The sequence below is a fragment of the Malus sylvestris genome, chromosome 15, assembly GCF_916048215.2.
Source record: "Malus sylvestris chromosome 15, drMalSylv7.2, whole genome shotgun sequence".
In the NCBI taxonomy this organism is placed as follows: Eukaryota; Viridiplantae; Streptophyta; class Magnoliopsida; order Rosales; family Rosaceae; genus Malus; species Malus sylvestris.
Genome location: NC_062274.1, coordinates 33586842 through 33609885, shown reverse-complemented (window position 1 = coordinate 33609885; position 23044 = coordinate 33586842). Strand labels below are relative to the sequence as shown.

The 23044-nt window shown below is 36.6% G+C and overlaps 1 protein-coding gene across 1 annotated transcript; it reads left to right on the top strand.

Annotated features, from left to right (window-relative positions):
- The first annotated feature begins 20367 nt into the window (after positions 1-20367).
- Positions 20368-22690, top strand: LOC126602514 (uncharacterized). Its single transcript, XM_050269415.1, has one exon. The coding sequence runs from the start codon at positions 21096-21098 to the stop codon at positions 22437-22439; it is 1344 nt and encodes a 447-aa protein (XP_050125372.1). The 5' UTR covers positions 20368-21095; the 3' UTR covers positions 22440-22690.
- Positions 22691-23044: the final 354 nt, after the last annotated feature.

Below are 23044 nucleotides of genomic sequence, written 5' to 3'. Positions count from 1 at the left end.
TCTTAATGTGCAAGGAATTACAACTCAGTATATATACACTTCATAAATTAGGCTTAGTAACTAATTGTGCTTAATGAACTCACAAAAACTAAGAGTAGTTACACAACAGCTATAACAAAAAATATAGCTATACAAGCTAAGTAATAAGCCTAAGTGTTAGTTGTCCATTTAGGACACGAATCCAATATATTGTGAGAAATTGTGTCTTACACGAACCCTCTGAAGGGATGAAAATCTATCAGACTAGATCGGAGACAGTTTCAATCATGCAAACAAAAAATCTAAGCTATGTAATTCCAGCATGCCATATTAAGACCAGATATTGTTTTATACCGTAAATTACACAAAACTACCTCAACTATGGGTCTTATAACAAACTCATACCTCATTTTTAAACATTACAATGTCATACATTAACTTCAAATTTTGTTGCAATGTCAGACCTCCGTTAACTTTTCTGTCAATTTTTCTGTTAAATGATGATGTGGCAATTGTAGACCCATATTTTTGCTGATATGGATATCAGGTTTGTGCCAAGTGGACAAGAAACTAATAAAAATAGTTATTATTTAATAATATTTGAAAACTAATAAAAAAATTTAAAAATTTAAAAAAAAAAATTCAATTCGGGCCTTACATTCCCCAGCTTCATCTCCACTACCACCCTACAGCACTTGATCCCCAACCTTCGACCATTCCACCTCCCGCGCACCTTCTTCTTCTTACTCTCCAACTCCTCTATCACTGAAAAACCCACACGTCGTCGCCTCAGCTCTACAATGGGCACTGGAAACGGCTTCTTCTCCTTCTTCGGATAGTGCTTCAGAAAGTCGGAGTTCTAGTGATGGAGGGAATAAGTGGAGGAGACATGGAAGGTGGGATGTGATCTAATTTGATATTTTTTTTTTTTTTTGAATCATTTGGTTTGAACTTGGAAATAGATTTCTAGGTTTGCATTTGGGATGGGATGGGGTGATTTTTAGGGTTTGGAAATACATTTATGGGTTTGGCTTGGGATAGCATGATTTTCTAGGTTTGAGAGTAATTGAAAAGGGGGCCTGAGATTTGAGAATAATTGAAAAGGAATTGAAATGATCAATGTATTTGAGGTTAGGGAGGGTATCGGGCAAGGGGTGTGGAGGTTCTCGGCAAGTTGAAGGAAGATGAGGTTCTAAGGAGAGAGAGATTTTTTTTTTAAATTAATTTTAATTATTAAATTAAAAATTAAAAATTAAGTAATTTTATTCAATTTAATTTTAATTATTAAATAAAAATTAATAACTTATCATTAATTAATTAATTTTTTATTTCAATTGACAAATGAGTGGACCCCGCTCTTGCCACGTCATCATTTAACAATCAAATTGACAGAAAATTTAATGGAGGTATGACATTGCAATGAATTCATAAGTTGAGGTATGACATTGCAATGTTTAAAACATAAGGTATGAAATTGTGGTTCAACCCATAATTGAGGTAGTTTTGTGTAATTTACCCTATTTTATATGATCCCAAAAGGAAATGTAAAAGTCATATGTCAAATAGAAAATCTAAGGTATTTATCTGCAGCCCTTAAATTGTCTGTCAAGAAAAAATAAGTAGGAAAAGAAGAAAAGCGTAGGAAATAATTGAAAATTTACCATAGGACCACACTAGGTGAGGTCAACACAATAAGAGTGAAGGTAAGGTTTGTTGTTGGGGTGGTCAAGGCTCCATCTATAAATCCTGAACTCCTTTAGCACTTGATCTTTCTTTCTGATAGTGTCGTGAGATTCAACGACTCTTTCTGCATGTTCTTGGGTAACTGGGTGGCCTTCTAACACTGGAAAATTTTGCTTCTTTGGGTCGGCAGCTCTGCTTACGATACGAGCTACCTTGTTGTAGCCATGGCGGATCCAGCTCTTTGACATCTCTATCTCTCATGGGAAACTGATGGCAAGCATTGCCGGAGAAGTCAACATTTGAGGTTTTTGCATGCATATATCACATGTGTCATAATATTCAATACCTGTCACCAGGAAGATGAAACGCGTGTTTATAAACCTATCGCGACTTTATATAATTGGGCTTTCAGCATGGATTGGGCTTCATTTAAAGTTTGGACTAGATGCATCATAAATCCTAATCTTCTTGGAGGCAGAAGGCATCCGTTGAATTTGGAGAAGAGTACCAGTTTTATTGTAAGTTAAGTCGAATTTTAATTAAACCTGTCAAAAGTAGAATTGGAGTTGTTTTAGCAGGCAATATGAAGGCAAACAGTTGTGTCAAAAATGAAATGTTCATACTACTTTTTAATTTAACAAGATAGACGAAACAAACGAAAATAGAATAAACTAGGACTACATCAATTAATAAGCCTTTTTTCTTTTTTACTATTTGGAACTATTTTGATGATAACCGTGTCTTGTTCTCAAGAATATAAGTCAAAATCATGGATTTAAAAGGAGTTATAATTCCTTTTAAAAGGAGTTTTAAATCAAGGATTGAAAATGAGTTTTAATAATCGTCACTTGGTAGTACAGTCTAATAGTATTCCTCTTCATTTGTAAGTGAGAGGTCTTAGGTTTGATTCTCGCTAAAGACGAGTTTGAACCACATTATTACTAGCTCATTGTGAGGCTAAGTCCATACTCTCCCCCTTAATATAGATAGTATCGTTTGTTCAAAAGAAAAAGGTTCTAATAATCAAGTTTTTCGTTCATGGATCACATGTAACAAATCGTTTGAGTTTCAGCTATTCACTACTCATTAACTTTACGATTATTATCATGTGACCCTTTTAAAATGAAGCTTGTGAAGTGTCCTCTAAAATAATTGTGTACCCTAGTTGCTGTAATGTGTTAGTGTTATAGAACAATCTTGTTACGTATGATAAAAAAGATAGTCCATCGACGAAATAAACAACATTTCAATTGGACTTGTCAGCTCCTTCTAGATTGCAAATATGTAGCTATCTTTTGTGGGTGTGACGTGTAGAGTGTGTTAATTCTTTGGTGGATGGTCGTCAGAGGCTCGCATCGTGGGAAGAAGATCCTCAGGACAAGTCAAACGTCGAATTCTTCCCACTAGTTTAATCAAATGAATATGATCCACTAACTTCTTTCTTCTGCAACCATTCGGTTCCACAGGGCAACATTGTGGAATTTTATATGGGCTTTGACCCAAACATTTTGAATTAAATGTCCCAATGTGATATGATCAGGTGCATGAGATCAAAGAACAATTTGTTGAGCATGAATCATGGGAAACATGTTTCCATAGAGACTTAAACCCTTGTTATGCATAATTATGCATGTGCTATTACAGTTTGGTCGCATTTTGGGTTACAATTATAGATCAAAGGATCATTAATCTATGTTTTCCTTGTTATGTAGAATTGTTTGGGCTGAAATCTTGGTTTTGGGTCAAGTTGGTTGGCAGCCCATAAAGGAGAGGTTATGAGTCTCAGCCCAATAATGTATTGCTAGTGGCATGGCCGAGTCTTAAACGAAATAGGACTCTTGAAGGATCATGATTGGTTTTAGATATGATCGAATCCTAGAAGAACTAAGATTGTTTGATGATCAAGATAACTTTCTAGATAAACTATGAATTGATGACATAATAAGACTAGGTTTAGAATCCTAGTTTGAGTCGAAAAAGGTGAGACTCGGTGGTGACGGAGTTTAAATGGGAGAACGATTTGAAGACAATTCCAAGTGTATCAAGATAATATTTTGAGAAGTTACAATACTATCAGACTCTCTAACTTGAGCATCATGAAGATTATTCCTATAAATACAAGAGATTGTGTAACAAAAAAAAGGACCTTCAGCTCAACTCACAAATCAACGCTCTATGCCAAACCATTTCACACCCTCTTGTAAAAACTAACTGATTCACCAACCATCAATACAAATTTTGACTGGATAGACGACGTCAGAATTGTAAAGTCAATTTGCCTTAGGAGTCTCAACCAATTGGATAGATGGAGATTCTCTCAAGTCTGCAGCTAACTATTTATCCTACGTCTCTGCCGGCGAAGAGTCTTTTATTCTTTCGTTGAAAGAGATCACTTCTTTAGCCTTCTCGGCCAAACAAGGTGTTCTATGATTGATTACTCGTATGTCATATCTAGAGTTAGGCAAAACTTTTTTCACAGTTAAAACACTAATTTCCTTTAAGTATCTTTACTCATATAATTTGATATCAATTTGGCGAATCTATATTCTTACTAATATAGTTGAGATTGTCGAACCTGGTGCACAAGATCCAGAACATCGCAATTTGCATAACCTTGTCTTCAAGTTTTAGAACTCAAGGTCGAGAGTGTTCTTTCCTTGGCCGAAGTTACTCGACTAAGAAGTTAGTAGCGCATTCCATCACATCACCTGCCGAGCTCGGCGGCCAGTAAGCCCACCACATCAGCTTTTAAACCATGAAGAATGCAATTAGGTCCCAATTACTCGGCTTACGCGCTACCTAGGTCTTGAAATTTTTAGGGTCAACATTTTGGCACACTCGGCGAGACACTTTATGCAAATCTTTGAAGCCCATATGATATTTTCATATTCCAATCAGTCTCAAAATAGCTAATTGGATAAGATCAAGCTCAACTAGAGAAACTTATTCAAAAGAGAGAGGATAAAAGGGCATGGGAGGTGACAAAGATTCTTGATGCACATGAAGAGATGAGAAAATCCTTCTCCCAATTGTAAAATGTCTAAGCTCATAATACCTTGCAAGAACAATGGGTAAAAGAAGACATGGCCCGATTTAATGTGTGGCTAGATGTGAAATGTTTTCTTTTCATTCTTGGATAAAAGTCAATTCCATTTAAAATAAGGTCAGATCACAAGATCGATGGGGGGCAATTTTCCACTCTGGCGAAAATCAGGCCTTTGATTGAGAAGATTGTTAATTTGGCTCAAGAAAAAGCTAGGCCACTTATTCTTTTATCTGAGAGAAAATTTGGTTGACCTAGAAGAAAACGTTCAATGGACAGACTAAGAAGGATCAAATTACACATACCTCAAAAGTCTAGTCATTCCATTAGCTCCGATCAAATTGAGCTGATCAAATGAACGAGATATGCCACCACATGTTGCTGTACTCCGGAAAGGTAGGAGAAATCTACAGATTTCATTGAGATCAACCATTTTTGTTCCACAACACGAAAACCTAATTCGACTGGGGATCATATGGGTTTCATTTATTATTGGAGAGTCCTACAATCTAAGGATTGGCGTTCACCGCAAGTAATCACACTCCTAAGAGGGCATAATATTTAACCCTAGGTATTCTCTTAGATTCTCCTAGTTGAATTTGTATTCTATATCCTAAAAGATCCCTTTCCCAACTAGTACAAGAGCTTGTTTGGGATTGTGATGCTTTAAAAAGTAAAAATAAAAAATAAAAAACTATTAACAATGACAGTAGAAAAGCATAGAAAAGTAGAAGCAGGGTTTACCATGCTTCTAAGTGTTTTTTTTTTCCTTCAAAGTATAGTAATCAGTGCCCATTTAATAAAATTTTCAAATGGCAAGTATACCCTTATATTATTTTATTTGACAAGTATTATATCACATTAAATACCATATCTATTTTAGTCATTTAACATATTCACAACAATTTATATAAATTTTCACCAAGTACTTAGACATTATTCCTTTTGTTAAAAGCACATGTACAAAAAAAAGGTTTACTAAACACTCAACAACTTTATTTTACAGCTATTCTCACAGCACAGTAAAAACAGTTTTTTTTTTTTTAAACACAGCAAAACCAAGCTAGCCCTAATTACCCTCATCTAAAACATAACTCTAGTAACATAATTCACTAGTGCATACTTTTTGCTTATTATCTTGCCCATTGCTTAAGTTATTTGATTTCTTACATAGGTCCAGATTTGTGTAGCTCTTCTGTCCCTTGCGGTATGAGAATTTGGTTCCAACAATTGTTGCTTTCATTGAGTGTGAACCCAAATTTCCCCAACCAAATTACATATTGTGCACAGAAGATAGCTCTGTAAATACTAACGTTACCATTCAGGGTGGCAGTATCTACCCCATAATATCTCAGTCATTCCTGTGATTAACCAGCCCCGGCTGGCAGGGATTCTCCAATTATGGACTAGATCTAGGAGACATGATGAAGATAAATGCTTCTATTGGTGATCTTTAAAAGACTGCGAAAGCTAAGAATCACTCAAACTTTGTAGATTTCGAAATCCGCATGAAAGCCTTAGAGAATGCTGCAGAGCTACTCTACAAACCTAAGTCCCTATTATTGAATTTTGGAAGCTTGAACACCATCACTTTAGATGGTCAACCAACATTCACAATGCCCTTTCCGACCCCAACGAATATGTTGATCTGAACGCATGCGTGAAACGACATGATGATCGGATTTTCAATCAAACAATTGCAGGTAAGATTTGACTGTAGCACAACTTTGATCCCTTGGACACTGCAAAGGTTTCACACACGGAGCTTACATATCTTGACTGTGATGATCCAACGCTAACCAAAAACCAAGAGGGGCATCTGATAGGAGCATATTTATGCAACTGAGTTAGCTTGTTCTCATGCATTTATGTTGTTATTTCTTAGTTAATTATGTATTTTAAGCTATTTTCGTGTGTTTGTAGGTCCATAGGCCTTATGAAGCAATAAGATGCATTTTGGAGCAGTTTTGGGCTTGGAATGAATAGCACATGCATGGAGCAAGGTGGATGGACGAAATTGAAGACTAAAGAGGCTAGGAATGTGTTAAATAGAAAGAAGAATTAATGTAAAAAGGACAAAGAGCTCAGCCACGAAGGGGTGTCACTCCACCATTCACCTTTCCATCATTGTCGTGCACCACCATTGCACTCCCTTTGGATTCCTATGTCGTACATCATCATCCATGTTCCCTCATTTGTTGCATCATTCCACCTCCCTTCCCTTTCTCTACCATGTGCACAATCATTCATGTTCCCTAGCTGCAACACTACTCCATTTTACCCCCATGATTTGCATCATCACTTCACTTTCACCTTTGAATCATTTCAAACACCACTCATTGCACTCAATTGCTACACCATTCCTTGTTCCCTAATTGCTACACCATTCCTTGTTCCCTCCATCATTTTAGATTTCATGCATCATTACAATGAATCATTGCACTCAATTACTACACCATTCCTTGTTCCCTCTATCATTTCAGATTTCATGATCATTGCACTCAATTGCTACACCACTCCATGTTCCCCTCCATTGCCATGCACTTCCTCTATAAAAGGAAGTGTGTGTAACATAAATTTAGTTCATACTTGGTTAGATCATTCACTCTCATTTTAACAACCTTCATCCAAACACATCCATTCATCTTCACATCCATTCCTCCATACAAACAAACCTTCAAACACTCACCATCACCTTGTGCCGTAGCAAAGGAAGGGAAGAAGTGCTTGGACGTGCTTGCTATCCAACTTGGATCATTAGAGCGTTTAGGTGTTTTCTTTCTTTTGTTTCTAATGTTTAAATTCATTTCCTTTCGTTTTGTTGTAAATATGAGTGGCTAAACCCCTCTTGGCTAGGGGTGATTTCAAAGCCATGATTATGTGTACAATATAATTTAATAAATTCCAGTTATGAACTCTTGAATCGTGAATGCAATTGGCTTAACTATTTGATTGCTAACTTATTTGTATTTGTTAATTAAGGGTCGACACTTAATTGGCATGCATAAATCCGTTGCTAGAATATAAGGAAGTTTCACATAATCGTTACAAACTTACATTCACATGTAGTGAAGGTCGCTTATAAACGATCGCGTTAACTTCAATTCCTAGCATGAGTGACATGATGTCATAGTTGCAAGTGCTTTGTCAATGCTTATGATTTTCATTAAACGTAATGATCTTTGATTGTATCTTTATTATGATGTCATGTAGGGAACTTTAGAAGAATGTTTTTTGTTGTCGAATGATGTCATCCAATCCAATAAAACATGGAAAATCTGAGAGTTAACTAATGATGTCACGGTTAATTTGGAGCATTATCGTTCATAATTCAATGAAGTAGTAACTGGAAATTGAGTTATTTGCATACATGTCATGTGTGGAGAAAAAGCCTCTAGCTATCTCATCCATCATCTTATTTCTCACATTCGTTTTACAATCTGTCTAGTTTTTCATACTTGTTTGTTTGTTTCAACTTCATCCAAATCAAAACCCCCCCTTTTAGTTTCTTGTTTCAAAGTGTTTCAAATCTGTTTTAGTTTGTGTGTTTGAAGTGTTTTGATTCAAGTAAAAGTCAATTTTCGTCCAAAGTCATTCATAGTGTCTAGTTTAAGTTTATTTGGTTGTTTTAAGCTGTTTTGAGTAATTTAAGTTTGCTTTGAGTCTTGTGAGTCTTGTTAAGTGTTTTTAAGTTTAGTTTTATGTTTTTGAGTCAGTTTAGAGGTTATTAGCAAGCCCTCCTAATCCCCGGTCTAAAACGATCCCTACTTATACTTGTACTACAATTGTCAAAAGAGGGTTAAATTTGTGTGTTAAGATAATTTTCACACCAGCATCATCTCTTCTCGGTCAGTATATTCCCCTAATCTCTCTGTGCGACACAAGGGATACTCCAAGAGACGCTCAAAATCGACTCCCTAGCAAGATTGTCACAAAAGTTAGAGGTTATATTTCTTCAACCATTGAATCTACACCTCGTCTAAAGAAGTCTTCTTAGCCTAGATTGAAATACTTTCGTGGGGACTCCGATCTGGACTACTACATCATGCACTACAACAACATTATGGTCCTATATAACAATAATGATGCATGGATGTGCAAGATGTTTCCATCCATCAACTTGAAGAGGTCAGCTACAAGGTGGTTTCTAGAGTTGTTATCCCACTCTATCGACAACTTCAAAACCCTAGTTGACATATACCCGAATACGTTCTCTATATAATGTAATGCCCGTAAACGCCAAGCGGTTGTATTTAGCATAATGCCTCAGTATAAGAATGACAGCCTAAGGAACTAACTGAAATGATTACGTGCGGGGATGGATGAGGTCATGAAGCAGAAAGATAGGCTCGCCATAATTCTTTTAAGTAGGGCCTCTACATTTATTCCTTTCTATCCCAAAAGTTGACCAAAAAGAAGTACAATGATGCTACTCTGGCAGAATGTTTTGACATAGTTAATGACATTATTGGCTCGGATGATAGGGATCAAAAGAGGAATTTCATTTTGGATCACGACAAAAAGTCCAAGCAGAAAAGTGAAGAATGTGACACTCTGCCTCTTTCTCCCTATTGGAAAGACATGAGAGGACGCAAGGACAAGCCATCTCATCCAAACCAAAGTAGTACATTGCTTTAAGTACTACAATCAACAACGTTCTTCACAACATTAAGGACAAGCCTTTTCTTAAGAGGCCTAGACCTCTTCCTGGTCATCTAGCTAAGAAGAAGCCTAATGAATACTACTCATTCCACCAGTGCACGGTCACACCACTCAGACTTACAGCACATTCTGAAATCATATTGAAAATATGTTTGACCAAGCACATTGATGGGAGTTTATACGAGACAAAACCCGAAATGAACACAAATTGTATCATTTTTCTGAGAACTACACTCGGGATTTGATTCTCCAAGTTCAAAGATATTTAGGTCGTCCAATACGGATTCAATCTCACCTCTCCATCAAACCCTATTATTTTCTAATAAAAATTTAGTAAGATTATCACATGACTTTTGTTGTTCATTTCTTTCTTTTTTGTGGTACAGAGAAAATCTCCTTATATCCCAAATTTCACACAGCTTTGAAAACTCTGGAAAAATGCTAGTCTAAAATTCCAAGTAATAGTGATAGAGGGTCTCTTGTGATGAAGCGTGGTTACGATAGGCGGACTACAAACATTAGAACATGGCCCCGTTGTCAAGAAGCTTCCAATGCACTAGAAGTTTCCAAGAGTTGCGAGTTACACGCTCAAACATGGGCTCTAGCCATTCGAGGGAATAAGTGGGTGAACCAGAAATCAGCCAAGTGGTGGCCTTAAACTCCAACCGTAAAATACAATTCCTTCTATCCTGAACTAGCGTATTATGTCAAGTACATTCTACGGCAATCTTGTGCCTTAAACAGGTCTAAATGAGGCATCCACACATGAAAATCCTCAAGGATGCATCCACTTAAGAAGGTATCTATGGCAATCTCGTGCCTTAAACAAGTCTAAAGGAGGCATCCACTCATGGAAATTTTATTCCAACGGAGCTTTAATTCGCGGAAGTAACTTCGTAAAGTCAGTTAAGTGTAATTTGATCAGAAAAACACTTAGGTCCCACGCATGTAGGGTCTGTCAAAAAGATTCCAAAGGTGTTTTCTGATCCCATGTGCAAGCAATCAAGTCCCTCATGAACTTTTTGTTTAAGGTTCACTAGGTATGAACATGCAATTCAGACTAGCAAGGAAGCCATCTCAGTTACACTTTGCAATTGTTAAAATTCTCAAACCCAGAAGAGGGCAAGGTGAATGAATGAACAAATGGATTCAAGGTCATGCTTAAAATTTTCATACAACACTTAGAATAATCTTTTGCAAATGTTAAACAATCATTATTACTCAGCCAACATAGCTATTGAAACATGCTAGACTAACATTAAGATCTGGAGGTCATTCCAAACAAAACCTATCACTTTTTCATCCTTAATCCGATCAATACTTTGAAGTAAGTTTCAGAATAAGAATTTTCCATGGGTCTTAGACCTGGTGTTAAAATAACATGGTACTTCGATTATCGCAGTGGAAATCTTTATAAACACTAAGTTTAGGGGATAACATTTCTTCTGCAATATTATCGAGGGGGTCTAAAGGTCACCTAAGCCTACAAACGTATTCATGTCTGACTCCGCTACCTATTAACTCTGTAAAGATTATTGGTTTAAACTATATTTCGTGAAAATGAAGCAAGTGATAAAAAGTTCAAAGTGTTTTACCCTGATAGAATTAATGACTTGAATGGAATAACTTAGCAAAAATATGTAAACTTAGAAATAAGTTGCATAAAAAGTGAATAGCCAAACTCCCATGACTTAGGAAAATTAAGTGTTTAAATTATGGAAGGGACATGCCCTCATTCCTAGAAAAAAAACCTTCAAATGCTTAAAAAGAAAAATAATTATGCTCACCAGAATCACTCATAACAACATATTGGTTACCCATCTCAACAACAAATGGAGGTCTAGCAACAACATCGAAATTGGCAGGCAGAGTAGCTTTAGATTCCTCATCAAGATCGAAGTTGATGCTTGTAAACTCTAATCCCTCAAACTCTGCGACCTCATCTTCAACTTCATCTTCCCATGGGCAATTTAGTTATCACGATGCTCGCGGTTAGCGAACCCAATAATGTAACTATGATCATAGCCCTCAAAGTACTTCAACTTTGATGCTTGTTTGCAAGCTGTGCAAAGTTCAGTCAAGTTCGTCTTTCTTTCATATCTCGCCTGCCGAAGGGTCACAATATGCACCTCTTCTCTCAAATCCGCCTTATAAAGAAACCCATTCATGCTTAGCTGAAGGCAGACCTGGCATTTATGTTGTGTTTCCAGTGTTTGTGTAATTTTTGTGTCATACCTGATATATTAACAGGACGTGTAGTGTAACACTCGTTAAATATTAACGGGTAATTGACCCGACCTAAACACGATTCATTAACATTAATGATTAATATGACTTGACCCATTACCTGTTAAAGAAAATATATTTTAAACCAATAAATAATCAAATGAAAAATATAATACTAAATTAGTATATGTATATCACATTATAACATAAATATTACTTCAAAACATAAAACACACTTGTCTTTCAATATGACATAAATATTAATTAATGTAGAAATGTGAAATAATATATATATATATATATATATATATATATATATATAAACGCTTGTGAAGGGCTCGACTTCGAAATTCACTATTATAATATTCAAATCTCACTTTTAAGAGGACAAAGTATTTATGAGTATGACTTTATGAGAAAGAGTAAAAAGCTTTGTTAGGTTGTTGACTCTAAAATTGAAAGTCTATCTTTTTGTCTATACTGATACTATCCTAGCTGATTGAATTTTGGGCAACATGTTCAGTAAAATTGATCCCAATAATGATAATAAGAGAGTCTCATAATAAAAATAAATAATAAATAAAACTTAAATTTTAACTTATATAGAATAATAATACAATAATACATATTTAATATATAATATACACTATTGTATTTTATAGTAAGTTTTTTAGTAGTTTAACTTTAAAATCATCAAAATATTTTTTACTTAACAGGCTGAAACGGGTTACTTGCTAGGGGTGGATTTGGTTTATTTCGCGGTTTGGTTTTTACGGTTCGGTTTTGATTTCAGTTCGAGTTTTTTAATAAAATATGAAATTGGTTTTTCAAAACAATAAAAAATAAAAAAAACCATAGCAAGACTCTAATAATAACTTGAATTTGCTACTTTCCAGTTTCCACACTAAAAATCCAATAGATCACAACATATTCATTAAGCCAATTCATGTTACTTTAAATTACGGCAAAGATTCAGCACCCATTTTCAATTGGTAACTTCAATAAAATTCAAAATTACTATATAGGATTAGCAAACATCCTAATTTCAAACAATTGTGCCAATAGAACTTGAACCCAGAGACCAGAGCATCATTTAAAAAAAAACGGCAAAAGGGTCATCAAAGATGCCTCATTTGTAGCCAACAACATTAATAAAAAATTGAAAGGCAAATCTAGAAGCTAAAAGAACCACCTCAGCGTAAGATCGTATATAGAGAACCTATTGACAACAATATCGATCCTAAATAAACAAAAAATATTAATTAATATTATATTCGGTTCAATTTCTAAATCTCTGAAACTGAAACTGAACTAATAAGTTTCAATTCAGTTCTTTTCTTCAAGTTCGGTTCAGTTTTCTTTCGGTTCGATTTTTGGTTTTTCAAGCCCACCCTAATTACCTGCGTGTCTACTTAACAGGTGATCTAATAACGACCCAATTAGTTATCGTGTTGACCTGAAACTCATTATTTTCATGTCTGTTAATAGGTCATGTAAGAAATTAACAGGTCTAACTAAAGAATGGCCCGATCCGCATCCTAATTACTCCACTTTACTGCCAACATTTGTTCCACTTTGGTCTTGGCCTTCAACACCAACTCCAAGTTTGTCATGACCTTGTCCAGTTTTTCCCAAAAGTCTTTAGCCTTGATCTCCTCACACTGGTTAATCAAGTCGTTTCACTTCAACTCATGAGAGTTCTCCACCACTCGTTGATCCATAAATGCGTTATCCAACTCTACAGAATTCTCCTTCAACTTGCTACATTTACTAACAAGTTCGTTCTTGAAGACCACTTCCAGTTTACAAATTTTGTTGGCTTGACCCAATGAGAATAACTTTAATCCACACATGGGCCTATGTATCATGTAATAAGTGTCCATTTAAGAATAGAAATAAATTATGAAGAATTTGATTAAGGATAAGAAAAGACTTACTGTATATCTCAGCTTGTAACATTTCTTTTATGAAGATATGGTGTTGGCTTCTCTAAGTTCTGTTCAGGCAATAGATGCATAGACCATGCAGTTTTCCTGTGTTGGATAGAAGTTCATGATGGTTCCATATTATCTTTAGAAAGAGCGAAGGTTAGATCGATTGCTCAACTATGACTGTGATTGTGGAGGATAAGCTTACGTCTCCGGCATGTTTCGAGACTGGCCGAGGTTGGGTGGCTGCTAGAATACCAAACAGAATTAGAGTAAACTAAGGCTTGAGGATAATTATCTAAACGAGAGTTAGGTTTGGTTGATATTGCTATTATGGTTGTTGTTGATGTTGTTGCCATTGTTGTTGTTGCTCTTATTGTTGTTGTTGTTGTTGTGGTTGTTATTGTTGTTCTTCCAGGATTTTGATAAATGCCTCGCCATCATTGGATGACTTTTCTCTCTTCCTCTTCTCTAACACTTCGAGTAGTGGTTGCCGTTGTTCCACCTCCGATTTCTTGCCTCAATCATGCAGAACCTCTAGCCTTTGAAGGCTTGTTAGTTCTTTAGCGAAAGGCTTCAAAACCTTCATCCTCAGCCGACTTCCTTTTCTTAGGAAATCCTTTCTCAAACTTCTCCATGTATGGCATTGATGGATTTCTTCTTCTTCTTCCTTTAATCGGGTTTTGGCATATCTAGAGCTCTAATGGATTAGACTCCCTTTTTGACATCTTTGGCCTCAATCTAGAGTGGCTTTGAAATGAGAATCTCATAGTTGTTCTAGATGATGGCACTGATGGACCTCATTTTGCTTTGGGCCAATGAGCCATGTCCAGTTTCGATACTCTACCAGGATAACTTGGAATGCCTTGTCAATCAAGTGTGGTTGAACAATTCGACATTCCTCATATCGTTGTCACACTTCAATCCACGAAAAGAATAATCGAAACTTTGACTCCAAAGATGTCACCCTCCCAATCTTTAACCACCACAAAAACATCATTTTACCAATCTTTGTCGTGTTTGGGTAGATCGGTGATGTACATATCCCAGAGAAGGCTTGGTCTTGATTGGAAGAAGTATTGGGTGTTGAAGTTCTTCCTCATGGTGTACATCATACAGAATTCCTGAAGTCCAAGCTTCGCGTCATACCACTTACAAGTAACTATTTGGTACGATGCCAGAGTAAGGTTGCAGAGGAAAATGTTGTACTAAATCAAATTTCCCTAAGAAGATTGGAGAGGGGGGGCTGGTACATGGTTGCTCTAAGGTAGAAGGTTCTAGCAACGATGCAAGAATATATGTGGCCGCTTCCTTCTTGCATCTGTTCAAAATATCTCAGCATTGATGGGTGAAGGCATAATAGTTCTCTTGATTGCACAATATGATCATGGAAGGGGGCTTAAAATGGGTGTTGTAGTTGGTTGTCAATGCCGGATAAGTGTTGGATGGGCCATTTGTTTGAAGAATATTGAAGGATAAAGGTTTTAAAAAGTTTGAAGCTTGGAAATGAGGTTGAGTAAGCAAATTTGAAGTTTGGAAGGATTAGAAACCTTTGAGAGCATAAAAATGAAAATGATCCAAAGATATTTATAGGGGATTGTACATAATCGTCTCACCATTGAATTCAAAATGTCTCGCCTCGAGATATGTGCATTTGACGGTCAAAATCACTTGGTAATGCTAAAAGCAGTTGTAGACATGTAAATTTCGTTGTATACAAATGATGCATCACAAAGCTCCACATGGCATATGACGCATCATAAATGTACAAGTCATCAATGACATGTGGCACAAATCAAGCAAATGAAGAATAAAACCTCCCTAAAATTCGACAAAGGGGAAGAAATCTCCTTAAAATCGGCAAGGGGCCCAAATTGCTCTCAAACCAGGAAGAAAGCTAAAGCATCTTCATAAAACAAGTAAGAATTGAAGATTGCTTGCAAAATAGGCAAGAAAGCCTTATAGACTTCGGCCAAGCAAGGGAAAGTGGCTGAAATTAAGACACAAAACATGCCTAAATTCTCCCATGGACGAATCAAGACACAAATCAAAGCCAAATCTATCCAAATGCAAGCTTTGAGAAGTATATAAATACAAGGTCCTTAAACATTCAAGGTGGACAATTTCTACATTCAAGGCCAAAAATTTCTACATTGAAGGGCCAATATTCTCACAAAAGAATAACCTTTACCAAATCTTTGAAGACTAATACGCTGTAAAAGCTCTCTTCAAAGAACGTACAACCAAATCCAAAGCTTTCTTTCAACCAAACCCAAAGCATTCCCTTGAAGAATCAACAAGCACTTGTGCCGATTCCTTCAAGACTTTGTTGCAATCTTAAAACTTGTAATGACATTCGATTCAAGATCAAGTCACCAAGACCCTTGAATTAACAAAATCCCACATCAACATCACCTTTGCTGCAGGTCATACACAAACCTAAAGGTGAAGACCATCGCGCATTGTTTGAACCTCAAAACTTGAAGCAATCGTTCAATCGTTCGTTCGAGATTAAGTCATCGCGACCTTTGGATCAACAACCTACGCATCTACATGAAATTTGAAGATTGAATCAGAGGAAAATTGTAAACAAAGATTGTAACCCTACAAATTCATCGATACAAATCTACTTTGTACACGTGTTCTCTTTTCATTCGTTACAGAATTTTCATGTATACAGCAGTTCCTCATTTTTCGTGCACACGCAAGCTGATGTCTCTCATAAATCCTGTCTTTGTGGCGCAATTTTTTTCTTTTTTTTTAGATAATATATTTGAATCCAGAACTTCTCTAATACCTTGCAATGGTAACGAGGCCGAATCACCACGTGTAAAAATAATACAAAGCGTTATGTACTCTGATTTACTATAAAAAGCATGGTCTTTGGATAATTATCCATGTTCAAGAAGAACGCCCATTCAGATTTATAGTTAGGGGCAATTTTGGGACCATATTTTTCAAGGCCATAGTTCGAAATACGCATACCTTATAAGTCTGATCATGGACTCAATCACTTTTGAGCTACTCAAACGGACTATCGATACCACCACATCTTGTTGTACTCCGGAAAGGTAGGTGAAGTTCGTCGACTTCACTGAGATTGATCATTCTTGTTCCACAAGACATTGAAACCTGATCAGACTGAGGATCATATGAGTTCTATATTTTTGGAGATTCCTACAATCTAGGAACTAGCATGCGTCACAAGTAATCACACTCCTAAAAGGACACAATATATATCTAATCCTCGATACCCTGTTGGATTCTTCCGATTTAATATGTATTCTATATCGTAAAAGTTCTGTCTCCTGATGTGTATAAGTACCCTCATCTAAGGCATAACTCTAGTAACGCAATTCACTCGTGCAACCCTCATCTAGGGCATAACTCTAGTAACACAATTCACTCGTGCATACTCTTTGCTTATTATCTTGCCCACTGCTTAAGTCTCAATATTACTTACTAACTTGGTCGTCGAAGTGCTTTTGGCTAGTGTCCCACTGGTACCCTAGGTTAATCATGGTTATTTTTTCTATTACAGGTATCCGGATTTGCATAGCTCTTCCATCCACGTCGATGCACGAGTTTGGTTCTAACAAAGATTTGCCAAAGAAATGTTCCAAGACAAATAAGGCCGAAACATGGCCTTAAGCGAAGAAACCATGTTAATTGTTATGGTTATTAAAGATACCGCTGATATGGAACAATCCCTTAGTAGTTCAAGTTAAAAGTTGAAATTGGCAAAGTGATTGTCTCAGGAGCAAAATAACTTGGACTACTTTTCAGTCAAAAAATAAGAATATTTGAAGAAATCATTTATTATTTTACGTCAATGTCTGAAACAAAATCATATTGAAGACAGTGAAATGAAGAGATCTCGGCTCAGGATAAAGTATCATTGGCCCCCTCCATCATAGTTAGCCACTTTTATTCTTGCTTGTAAGACATTTATTTTCTTAACCATTCAGCTATTTAGGCTGATGCTTAAGAAAATAAGGGGGCAACAATCAATTGTTTGCATGAAAAAAAAAACCAAGAACCCGTGCAATTTTAATGGGCGTTGTTTAGAATGAAGTTGAAAAGAGTCTACAGAAATTCGACGTGTGGCACGGGTGACATTTTGGTGTGTCAGGACATAATGGTGGCTTGTAGCGCTTGGTTTGAGGTCATAAATCAAATTTTGTCGTGGAGGTTGATTGGTAATGACATTTCAAAATCCTTTGGTCACTATTCGCGACTGAAGATTTCAAAAGTGAGGGGAGCAATGTTTGGGCCTAAAATCTTAGGTTTGGGCTGAGTTGGTTGACAACTCATAAAGGAGGTTGTGAGTCTCAACCCAATAATGTATTGTTGGTGACGTGGTCAAGTCTTAGACAAAGTATGACTATTTAAGGATCATGCTTGGTTTCTGATATGGTCAAATCCTAAAAGAAGTAAGATTGTTTGAGGATCAAGATAAGTTTCTGGGTAAAGTATGAATTAATCGCATAATAAGATTAGGTTTGAAATCCTAATTCAAATCGAAGAAGGAGAGACTCATTGGCAATGAAGTTCTATTAGAAAATAATTTGAGGATAATTTCAAGTGCATTAAGATAACAATCCAAAAATTTGCAATAGTACCACAGACTCTCCAACCTGAACATCACCAATTTCATTGCATCCTTGTGTGAGGTACAGGTTCACTGAAAATGATGGAGGTCCCATCAACCCCAAAAATTTTGATCTTACTTAATCTTTCTAGTTGGCAGAGATGGCGCCCACATACGGTTAAAAACAAAAGCAGTTTCACATGTTCAAGTAACTTAAATAAGACACAATTAGGTAATTGATTAGTGGGTAATAAAAGCCACGTGGATACACATAGCAAGCTGATAAAAACAAATACGACAACATGCAATTTTTCTTTTGAGTGATGTTGTCTATATATTATTTTTTACCTTTTATGTATTTTTTAAATTTTTTTATTATCGGATTGAATGAATTTAAGAAGATGAATGGTTAAAAATTAATAACAAAGGTGCGTGAGAGATAAAAATGAGTGTTTGAATAGTACTATCATTTTTTTATGATACGTATCACTTAGTAGTATGTAAAATTACGGTTATATCCTTAAATATAAAAGAGATACAATGAATCTTTAAAATAGCTAAATCTTAGATAAAACATGTACCACTTAGTCATATGACCAGAATGATAGTTTTTAAAATTGATACATTTTGCAACTCAAAACTATATGATATGTAATAAGTACTTAGGTAGGACCGAAATGACACATTAGGGTTAAAACACATGCATCGAATATAAAAGAGGAGACGTGAAATGCAGATTTTAGGTTTAGGGTTTTGTTTTGTGGGGGTAGACTATATATTTATTTTGAAAACATACATATGCATAATACATGCATGTTGTTTTTTCTTTATCTGTATGTTTGGTAAGGTGTATATATATATTTTACACGGACAAGGATTGTCTGCCCTCCTAGTTGTGGTGCCCTTCCATGCCCTCCTATTTTGTGTGGTCACGGTTAAGCCATGTCAATATTTTATATTTTTAGTGTTTTTTGTCTTATTATCTTATTAAAAAATTAATATAAAATATTGACGTGGCTTAACTGTGACCGCACAAAATAGGAGGGCATGAAAGAGCACCACAACTAGGAGGGCAGACAATCCTTATCCATTTTACACACACACACACACATATATATATATATATAATACATTACCGGGACAAAAAAAAATGTATAAAAAAAGTATAATAATATAACGAGAAGAACGATAATGACGTTTATATGTCTACAACACAAGTTGTGTTATACTTAATTATCATTATGTATGGTTATTTAGTGTGGAAAAGGGTATTTAAATATGGGATTTAATATTTGTTGGTTCTTATTTTAGTTTTGATGGTTGCAGCGAACCTAAGATGTTGTTGAACTGATCCGTCCAAACAAGGATTTCGTTTGCTTTCTTCTTCTTCTTTCTTTCTTTCTTGCAAACAGTGTTTTGCACTGAAGAAAATAGAAAGTGGAAGAAAGATTTGCAAAAGAGTATAAAAGTGCGGTAATTAAAGTATCTAGAGGAAAACAGCAGGTAGATTAGAGAGATACATCATGATTATTTCCATCTAAATTTTCTGCAGAGAGAGACTGAAAGATTCTCTGAGGTTCTTCAATAATAACCCCCGATTTTTATATATTTTTTTATTTTTCTGATATACCAAGTTGCTGACCTTGTCAAACATTGCTAGGGTAAAATATTTTCAAATATCATCATAGACTCATAGTTTAATTTTGGATAAAAAGCAAAGAAAGTAGGTAGTTAACCAACTTACCATGGCATAATTAAACCTAACCCTGGGATTAATTTTGTAAATAGAATTTTAAAAAGGTTTTGACATGTAGAACAATAATTAGCTCATATGCTTTGGTTTAGTTTATAGGTACTGCTATCTGCACATCTATTTTTACTTTTCTCATATCATTTTCAATTTTCAGTCGTATGATCTATTGAATTAAAGAAGATAAATAGATAAAAATTAATAAATATGTATGAGAAACTAAAATAGGTATATGAATAATATTGTCCTAGTATGTATTGCTTGGGTTTTTATTTTTATTTTTTAGTATTTTCATAGGTTATTTAAAAGTGACGGTGGTGATGGTGGTTCTCTAACCTTTATAGTACCATTCAACAACCATCATCCCTGATTTGGTTGCTTGCCCACCTCACAATATTCCAATAAAAAAAAAAAAATATATATATATATATATCTCATTCACTGAATTAATTTAATTTTAACTCGATTAAATATATCTCCTTTTCTTCCTTTCACACTGTGAACCAAAGCCACAACTCTCCTCTCATTTGACTAGTTGCTCTCTCTCTCTCTCTCTCTCTCTCTCTCTCTCTCAGAAACACCCACGTCTACCCCACGCTGATCTTTTGAGTGGAACCTCGAACACAGAAGCAGCTTCTCTTTTAGAGAAGAGAAAAGGCTAGAGAACAACCCCTTTTCCTCTCTCTCTCTCTCTCTCTCTCTCTCTCTCTCATCTTCTCTACATTGAAACCCTAATTGACCTTTAACCCAAAAATAGTAAAAGGAAGAAGAGCAATCTCTGATCGATAATACTAATAGCTTTCATTTCTTTCTGTAACAGTCTCTTTCTGCAACCATCAATTTTCATGATCCGTGTCTGCATCCGTGGCCGCCGTGTGGGTTGTTTATTATTCTCTTCCTCAGTCCTCACTAGGCTCGCATACGGCATACCCTTCTGCAGCTCCAGGACAAACAACCCACCAAGCTCTGTCCTCTCCCGGCCCTCCCCTTCAGATCTCACAGCTTTTATTCATTCCAGCAGACATGCATACATATGGCTTCTTGTAGTGGTACTTTTCTCAACAGCTTAGCTCACACCTCTCTCTCTCTCTCTCTGCCTTGTTTGTTTGGTAGCCTGCTCTTCTTAAATGAGTTTGTATTTTAAGTAACCAAATCTCTCTACTCCTTCATATCTTTGTCCCTTTTTACGTCTTTCCATCTCTCTCTCTCTCTCTCTCTCTCTCTCTCTCTCTTATGGATTCTGGTAATAGTGGGAGTTTGCAATCCTCCAGCGGCGGCGATGACGAGTACGACTCGCGCGCCGAGTCAATCTCCGCCTTGCTCAGTAACCCACCGAGTCAACTCGGTCCCATGTCTAACCCACCACCACATCACCACCACCACATGGACCCTTTATCAAATATGTTCGATCCGTTATCATCCAGGCTCACCAACCCAAACCCACTCCTCAATTTCGACATGATGTGGTCCAAAACCCTAAGATCCGACCCCAATCCCATCGATCTCGGCGGCCTCAGCCAACCCTTTTTGACCAATCCCAGTATCAACCAATTAGGACAAAACAGAGGCGCCGCCGCCGCCGGCGGAGGAGGAGGCGGGTCGTCTACATTTGCGGCGCTTCAGATCCCACATGATCATCAAAACATTTCGGCCTCTTCTTCGGCTCCCGACAACCAAACCCACAACAACAACGGCGTCGTTCGGAATCCGAAGAAGAGGTCGAGAGCGTCGAGGCGAGCACCGACGACGGTGCTGACAACAGACACCACAAATTTCAGAGCCATGGTTCAGGAATTTACAGGTATCCCTGCTCCTCCATTTTCTTCTTCCTCGCCGTTCCCGAGGAGCAGATTGGACCTTTTTGGCAGTGCTGCGGCTGCCTCTTCATTGATGAGATCAGCACCCGGAGGAGGAGGAGGTGGTGGTTTGGGTTTGGACGCTCCTTCTTCATACCTTTTGAGGCCTTTTGCTCAAAAAGTGACGCACCAACCACCATCTTCATTGCTTGATCCCGTTAGTTCAACCTCCACAAATCACAATCTCCTCAATCTGCACAACCAAAACCCTTCATCATCATCTTCTTCACAAGTTCTCAATTTCCAATCCCTTTTTCAATCCCAGCAACAAAATCCTAAATACCCATTAATGTCCATTAATTCACCACCTCATCATCATCAAGCAGGCTCTTTGGGGGGGCCTCATCATCAACATTTTGGCTTGACTCAGCAGCAGCAGCAACAGCTTAATGTTAATGCGCTTTCCAACAACATCATCGTATCCTCCTCGGACGCCGCGCTTTCCAGGCACGACATTAGTAATGGTCCAAGTTGGGGTACTGACGGAACAGGGTCCAACAAGAACATCGACAACAACAATGTGGTTGATCATCAAAGACTAATGAGTTCTATCAATGGAAATTACGGCAATGGGAAACTCAACTACTCGGCTGCTGGTTCTTCGTCGAATATTGTGCTTAATGGCGGTAATGTGCCTCCAACTACTACTGCCGCTGCTACTACTACTACCGCCACTCGAAGCGAAGGTATGGTGGAATCATGGATTTGCTCCTCAGATTAGGCTTTTTCACCACCAAAATTATTACACTAAAATTCACCAAATCATGTTCTGTGGGTTATCCTCCCTCCATTTTAACCATGACCACCACCAACAATTAAATTATGAGGACACTTTTTATTTCCCTTTACTCTTTCTTTCTTGAATTATATGTAAATAATAGACTCCCTCTCGCTTTCTTTTTGTTCATACTTCATACACGATCCATTTATATATTGTAACTCCAATACTAAAATGCTAGTTGTTGATAGAAATCATGTGTGTTCATATATGGCTCTGATATAAGGTGTAATCTGAATGCATGGTTCTTCCCCGCACATCATTTTTCATAAATGATCGTTTAGTTAAATTTCAACCATTCTTTATTGTTTTTTTATGCTTAGTAGAGCAAAGTTACAGATCTATGGAATATCATCAATCAGATAAATAGAATATATTTAATCAACAAAAAAATAAATACCCCATGAACAAGTTTCAATTGCTTTCCTCGTACCTTCACTTATGCTAAATAAGTTATTTGAATCTTATCTAAAACCAAGAAGCAGCAAAATATTTTAGTATAGCTACTACTGCACCCCACCAAATGGCCTGAGAAGTGAGGGCATTGT

What these genes read in the sequence shown, in the direction of transcription:
- LOC126602514 (XM_050269415.1), top strand. Translation starts at nt 21,096, where the DNA reads ATGGATTCTGGTAATAGTGGGAGTTTGCAATCCTCCAGCGGCGGCGAT.